Raw genomic sequence first — 8,109 nt, 5'->3', positions numbered from 1 at the left:
AAATTCGCTTTTAGAGTCAAAAGTAAAAGTAAAGTGTCAAAACTAGTGAGCTAAAAAAGAAGGGGAAAAAAGCAGATCTTTGTTCCAACAGAAAAAAATAAAATGAATATATTTGTATATTTTGATTTCGGGAGGCTAACTCAAACTATGAAAGTACTTTTGACTTTTCTGTACAGTTCAAACATGTAAAAGTACAGCTGCCTGTACTCAAATGAGGTGAAGTAAGTCAAGTACAGATACTTAAACATTTTACTTAAGTACAGTACGTTCACGTTTGTATTTTGTTACTTTCCACCTCAAAGACCAACCACCGTGAATGACCTGGGTCCTACATGGTCCAACATATTTACAAAGCTATCGCCACTTTCTACAAATTCACGTTGGATTTTCAGACCACGCCCTAAGCAGTGACAAGTACAATCTCACGCTCTCCAGATTGTCCGACCCGTTCTAGTCGTGAAGGTTGTTGCTGGAGTAGAAGCTGGACGCCTCCGATACAGTTTTGGACATGCTCCGGGACATGGATCCGTTGGAGGTGAGTTCCATGGAGGAGCCGAGGAGCGCGGACCCAGAGGCGGCGTTCGTTTTGGGCTTGGCGTGGTCCGCGTCGTCCCCCACCTGGAGGACGGTGGACACGCTGGTCTCCATGCGGCTGGCTTTGTAGACGCTGGTTTGGGTTTGGAGGTAGCGAGTCGACTTGAGTTCAAGGCCTTCGTAGGAGCCCGGGGGGACGCATGGGCAGCAGTGGAAAGCCTGTTTGAAACCGGCACGGAACCTGGGGGGAAAAGAAGAAGACCACGTAAGACCACATGAGACCACATAAGACCACATGAGACCACATGAGACCACGTAAGACCACGTAAGACCACATGAGACCACATAAGACCACATGAGACCACGTAAGACCACATGAGACCACATAAGACCACATGAGACCACGTAAGATCACATGAGACCACATAAGACCACGCAAGACCACATGAGACCACATAAGACCACATGAGACTACATAAGACCACATGAGACCACATGAGACCACATAAGATCACATGAGACCACATGAGACCACGTAAGACCACATGAGACCACGTAAGACCACATGAGACCACATGAGACCACGTAAGACCACATGAGACCACGTAAGACCACATAAGACCACATGAGACCACATGAGACCACGTAAGACCACGTAAGACCACATGAGACCACATAAGACCACATAAGACCACATGAGACCACATGAGACCACGTAAGACCACATAAGACCACATGAGACCACATAAGACCACATAAGACCACATGAGACCACGTAAGATCACATGAGACCACATAATACCACGTAAGACCACATGAGACCACATAAGACCACATGAGACCACATAAGACCACATGAGACCACATAAGACCACGTAAGACCACATGAGACCACATGAGACCACATGAGATCACATGAGACCACATGAGACCACGTAAGACCACCACATGAGTCCACATAAGACCACATGAGACCACATGAGGCCATATAAGACCACATGAGACCACATGAGACCACATGAGACCACATGAGACCACATGAGACCACATAAGACCACATAAGACCACATAAGACCACATGAGACCACATGAGACCACATGAGACCACATAAGACCACATAAGACCACACAAGACCACATAAGACCACATAAGATCACATGAGACCACATAAGATTACATAAGACCACATAAGACCACATGAGACCACATGAGACCATATAAGACCACATAAGACCACATAAGACCACACAAGACCACATAAGACCACATAAGATCACATAAGACCACATGAGACCACATAAGACCACATGAGACCACATAAGACCACGTAAGACCACATGAGACCACATGAGACCACATGAGACCACATAAGATCACATGAGACCACATGAGACCACGTAAGACCACCACATAAGACCACATAAGACCACATGAGACCACATGAGACCACATGAGGCCACATAAGACCACATGAGACCACATGAGACCACATGAGACCACATAAGACCACGTAAGACCACATAAGACCACATGAGACCACATGAGACCACATAAGACCACATAAGACCACACAAGACCACATAAGACCACATAAGATCACATGAGACCACATAAGATTACATAAGACCACATAAGACCACATGAGACCACATAAGACCACACAAGACCACATAAGACCACATAAGATCACATAAGACCACATAAGACCACATGAGACCACATGAGACCACATGAGACCACATGAGACCACGTAAGACCACATAGGGACCACATAAGATCACATAAGACCACACCAGGAGGGGGAAGTGTAAGAGCAAAATGGCTTGAAGATAGAAGGCAGAAAACATTATTGACACTAGTGATATTTATGTGACTTTTTAAGGCGCTGCACCTCAGTTTTAACATGAAAACAACATGTAAAACAGACCTTTTTAAACATTATAAACACACACGTTCTGTTTTTTGAAGATAGTAAAATCAGTTTCAGCGCTTTTTTTCCTGTTGTGTGAAGAACAATGATAAAACACAAATAGCTTGACAAAATATTTTTTAAGAATCAACTGCAACGGGGCAACTATTTATTTGTGAACATTAGAATTATGCACATTTTGTTGTATTTTTTCAGGTAAAATTAATATTTGTCAAAACAAAGTAAATATTTGACTTCAGGCTTGAGTCTTACGTTTCCTCGTTCAACAGGGGTCAGTACTCCAGTTCTGTTTACTCTTTATATGCAGCCGTTAGCATGACATTAACTTCCACTGCTATGCGGATGACTCTCAGCTGTATTTATCAATGAAACCCGATCAGACCGATCAAGTAGACAGACTTAGTGCTTGTGTGAAGGAGATAAAAACCCAGACGACACTTAATTATCTGCTTCTTAACCCTGAAAAAAACGGGGTCATCTACGAGACGCTTTATCTGAGCAGATAGTCACACTGGTTGGCCCTGCGACGAGTTGGCCACTGTCCAGTGTGTACCCCGCCTAAAGCCCAAAGTCACTGGGATAGGCTCCAGTCACCCGTGACCATGAAAGGGAACAAGCGGTAGAAAATGGATGGATGGATAGTCACACTGGACAATGTTAGTGTAGCCTCCAGTTCTACTGTAAGAAACCTCAGAGTCCAAGAGAGAGACCAAGAACTCTCATTTAAAGCACATATAAATCAAGACTGTAAAACAGCCTATTTCCATTTGCGCAATACAGCCAAAATCGGAAGAATCCTGCCTAAAAGCGATGCTTGAACGTATCCATGCATTTGTAATGTCTATATTAGACTACTGTAACTCCTGCTCGCAGCGTGTCCTAAAAGCTCCATAAAAAGCTTTCAACTGGTTCAAAATGCAGCAGCAAGATTACTAACAGGAACTAAAAGAAGAGAGCACATTACGCCGGTGCTCGAGTCTCTTCACTGGCTCCTGTCGAATTTAGAATCAAATTTAAAATCCTACTTACAAAGCCATAAATGACACAGCCCCATCTACAATATACTATTGCACCATATCATCCAAACAGACATGGAATCAGATACTGTCATGTTAAAGAGGCAGATACAGTCTCTTCATTTAAGACCAGGATTAAAACGTTCCTCTTTGAAATCGTTTATGGTCAGGCCAGTTAGGAACAGAAATAAAAACCTACAGTTTCAGCTACACTGCCCTAGGAGCAACTGTGCTGGGGGAAGTATGGCAGCTTGAGCACTATCCTCTGCTTCTGACTATTCAATCAAACTATATTTAATGTTTAATTTCACTTGCAATCTCTTCATTGCTTTTCCTTCTTCTTCTTCTGACAGGCACTTTGATGACCTGTGGATCCAGATGATCCTCGAGTTCATATGTTCTTCATCTGCCTGGAAGAACTGGTTCTCCTCCTGAAGAACTGGTTCTCCTCCTGAGTGGCTCCTGCTCCCCTGTCTATCTCGCGTCTGTCCGTCTGAAGGAGTCGGATCTCTCCTTCACTGTGGAACTCCTCCAAGAGGTTTGTTACTTTTTCCTGATCCTGTCAAGGACACAGGATGCTGGGACATTGCCAAGTCCCTATGAACAATATTCAATCTGTTTTTTCATTGTCGCCCCTGTGATTTTGGGCGTTACAAAAATAAACTGGATTAAATTGAATTATTTACTGAATTTAGAGTCAATTAAATCCACATTTGTATCATTGTTTGTGTGAGTCCTTTAGGACCATTTGACACATTGTTTAGACTTATTTAGGATTAGTCCTGTTTTAGACCTGGTTTAGAGCTGGTACTCAGAAGGCCAACACTTTTTCTTTCACTTTGCTGGTGTGTTTGAGAACCATGGCTATAGTTTTCATACATTTGTTTACGACATATTAAGTACTGACAGACCCCGTGCTAAGTTTGCTGTTCAGCTTCTGCCCTCGACATATCTCCCTCCCTCTGTCTTTCTGTTTATAACACGTCGCACCAGCCTTGTCCGCACATCAAACAACTGGTCATGAAACAGCCTTTTATCTGTCGGAGGAGCCTGGGTCACATGTTCAGGAACACGTTCTTCATTAAATCCTCTGTCCACATGAGTGACACCTGCACCATGCACTCAGACAGGTGGGAGCGATGCACGGATGAAAGCCCGCAGCGCTCCATGTGAACAAAGTACATTTACAGAAGTAGTCGCTGCTTTATCCACATGGGTAAAGCTCAAGTTATCTGTATTTTTATCGATCATTTGATGGAATCTTAGGACTTGGCGACACTGATTTGGCATGTTCTCGAAATATGATTGCCCTTTTTAAGCTTTTCAACTTAGATTGGTTGGAAAGGTTGGAAAGTTTTTCTCGTCAACGAAAGGTAAATCGTATGATTCGATCCGATATCAAGTAATACTATGGCAAATATCGTGATACCGTTCCAATACTAATATTTTTTGTACTAAAGGCATTGAAATTTCTCGACTATGAACAATTTGACCTTGGTTAACATTATTTTCTCATTTTTAAACATAATCTATAACAATATAACAATGTATTATGTATGTAAACATTTAGATTTTACATTTACACAAAAAAACATCCATGAGTATCGATACTTTTTGATACCTCGGTCAGTATCGATATTACAATATTTGGTATTGATTTTCCCATCACTAGTCAAAGGCTCCTTCTAAACTAAATTAAGGCCTTTTCTGGAAAGTAAATGATTAAACATTTACTTCAGTAACTTTTTGAGTGAGTTCCCACTGTGAGTAACTGTTTTATGTAAAGTTTTATGCTGACAATATTAAATGCTTTGAATATTTGAGTTTCTTGCACTGCTCCTTCAGATATTACCGCATTTTCCTGACTATAAGTTGCACTGGAGTATAAGCCAAAAAATGCATAATAGAGAAGAAAAAAACATACATAAGTTGCACTGGAGTATGAAATGCGGTTGCAAGTGTGAAAATAACAAATAATATAAGTATATAAGAATAAATATAAGCATAAGTCGCACCCCGGCCAAAACAATGAAAAAAGGTGCAACTTATAGTCCAGAAAATACAGAATTAATTTTTTATCATGAGTCAACCCTTTGAAAATACCAAATATTGTGAATCATTTATTGCAATAACTAGAATTATAAATCAGTGATATTATTTTGAAGTAACTTGAGGACATAATGTTTGGCTCCTTTACCACATCCGAGTGTTCCAAAGAGATTGCATTTTGTTGTTGGTCAATATCCCTAACCTGGGCAAAAACTTCCCTGTGTGAACACGGTGTGCTTTTGCCAAACTGGCTCTCATCCTGGTGGCAGCAGCTCAGGCTTTTTTATTAACTTTTGGAGCACTGCCTCGTAGATCCTTTTTCCTTCTGCGCAGTATGTGCTCAGTTAGAGAGTAGAATCTGTTATTTTAGACATATTTAAAAACAGAAAAACTGGATTGCATGACATAATCCTGCACAAAATATATTGGAAAAACATTCAGAAAATAAATATATCACTTCAATTTTGAGTTTTCACACATTTATCGTAACCAAAGGGGCATTTTCCATTTCCAATCAGGAATGATCACGCCACACAGTCAAACTCAGAGGTTTTGGAGCCGTGCATGAAGGAAAGTGCTTTGTGTGTAAATGAGATAATAATAATCCTGACAGAGTTTGTGGTCCATCAGTCAGTTTCGTGATGGTAATCAGCACAAATGTCAACACACACATTTTCTCTGACCTTTTAGAGGAAGCCACAAATTTGAGCAGCTCTTCACGATGAGCTGCATTAAAGCAGAGCCAACATAAATGATTACTAATGACAGAGTTGCAAGGTTGGATACAGAATGGAGGCAGGAAGAGGAAAAGGGCAAAGGTGAAAGAGTGAGGAGTCTATCAGGGAGAAGAGGCGAGACGAGAGGAGACAGGACACAGACACAAAGGACGGGGCATTTTATTGTGAAAGGACGTGTCCATGTGTTTTTTCAAAGTTGAATGCCATGTTCATTTTTTAAAGAATAAAGCAGAGACTGAAGCGCTGCTATTAGCTCTCTTGTGTTTGTGTTTTTCACTGTGGTTTATGTTGGCATAATTCCATTTGTCGAACTCCCCTTCTGGGAAATTTTAACAAATCATCCATCCTTGACTTCCTCTGCTCGAAGCTCTTTTCCTCTCCTTCAATCTCGCCACGCTGAGGACAGAGGCTCCAAACCAATCAGAGGCTGCCGACTCTTTTGTCAGGAGTTTTTTGCCATTAACCCTTTGAGACCGAATGATGATGACTGAAAAGTGTTGTGCTTTCTGGTCAGTTTATCTTGTAGTAGTACATGTAACTAAAACAGTACTAAACCAGGGAAAAAACTAGGACAAAAGCAAGATTAAACAGGACTGAAGTAGGCTAAATTAGGTCTAAACAAAGGTCTAAACATGACACGACTAAACCATGGCAAAACCAGGACTAAAGCTAATCTAAAACAGGACTAAAGCAAGAATAAAACAGGTCAAATTCAAGACTAAAACAGAACCCTCGGGATACGTGTTCTATTTCTATGGATTTTTGCTTTCTGTTTACACGTCTTTGATGAGTTTTGTTCACAGTTTATTTTGAATTGATAATTGCTTTGGCATTGGTGTATTTTCATCACTCTGCAACCCAAGGATAAGACGGCCTCGCCTATTTGAGGACATTAAGAAAATCAAGTCTTGGGCAATATGACTGTATCGAGTCATATTGCCCAAGACAGATATATGTTTTTGTGCTGAGCATGAGATGGTTAATGATGACTTACAGTGTTTCATGTCTGTGTGTTTTTATGCACTGCCTTTTCTGCGACAAGTGAGAAAACTCAAGTCCCTCGAGACCTTAAGCTTTCAAACATTTTTATCTTCGGAGTTTGACAAGGTTTTTCTAGAGACTTGATTCTCTGCAGGAAAGTGACAAGACTTTTACAGGGACAGCACCTTGTCATAGCAGCAGCAGGAGCAGGGCATGATGGCACTGCTTCCTCTCACCTCTGAGGTTTGAGTTTTAAAGGTTTCAAAAAGTGTTCAAACCAAGGTGTGCCATTTGAATCTCGGAATGCATGTTTAGGACTATGTCTGCTATGTTTTTGTCTTTATGTTTACTGGAGCGGAGCATTTTTTTCACAAGTATTGCAATTGCGATTAGATTTGTGTTTTAATAATCAGATTCTGTTCAAAGTTGAAATTATAAACCCGTCCAGGAGAATTGACCAAAAGACTGAAATATGAAATGACAAATTGTTTTCCAGAACATGTTTGTACAGATCTAAACAAGAGGGTTTAGCTGTCTTTATCACAGAATAAGTAAATTATGGTGCTTAAAAAATTGCAGGCAAATTTCGAATTGTGGCCACTCAAGTTTCGATTTGATAGCGATTAATCTTGCCGGCCTAATGTACAGTACACTCTACGACAGGGTCTGCAGCCTATAGCGCGCAAGCTCGCGGCCCCATTTTGAGAAGCTTGCAAAGGGATTTCCAAGACTAAACTTAGGAGTTTATACTGTTAAATCTATTGTTAGCCCGCCTCCTACATGTACAAAACATATTATTTGTCAGTTAGCTATCAATCAAATGGTAGCGCTGCTGTCTCGGGCAAGCTTGGATACAGCTTA

General features: G+C 41.0%; 1 protein-coding gene across 1 annotated transcript in view; it reads right to left on the bottom strand.

Moving 5' to 3' along the window:
• Positions 1–268: 268 nt before the first annotated feature.
• Positions 269–8,109, bottom strand: part of tacr1a (tachykinin receptor 1a) — a 68,074-nt gene continuing 60,233 nt past the window's right edge. Inside the window, exon 5 of the mRNA XM_072433689.1 lies at positions 269–775. Within this exon, the coding sequence (XP_072289790.1) occupies positions 451–775 (325 nt within the window). The 3' untranslated portion in view covers positions 269–450. The remainder of the gene's footprint in view (positions 776–8,109) is intronic.

The sequence above is a fragment of the Eucyclogobius newberryi genome, unplaced genomic scaffold (assembly GCF_026437365.1).
Source record: "Eucyclogobius newberryi isolate DKJ021-1_F unplaced genomic scaffold, fEucNew1.0.hap1 SCAF_6, whole genome shotgun sequence".
Classification (NCBI taxonomy): domain Eukaryota; kingdom Metazoa; phylum Chordata; class Actinopteri; order Gobiiformes; family Gobiidae; genus Eucyclogobius; species Eucyclogobius newberryi.
The sequence above is the reverse complement of the archived record's forward strand: the minus strand, read 5'-3'. Positions and strand labels throughout refer to the sequence as shown.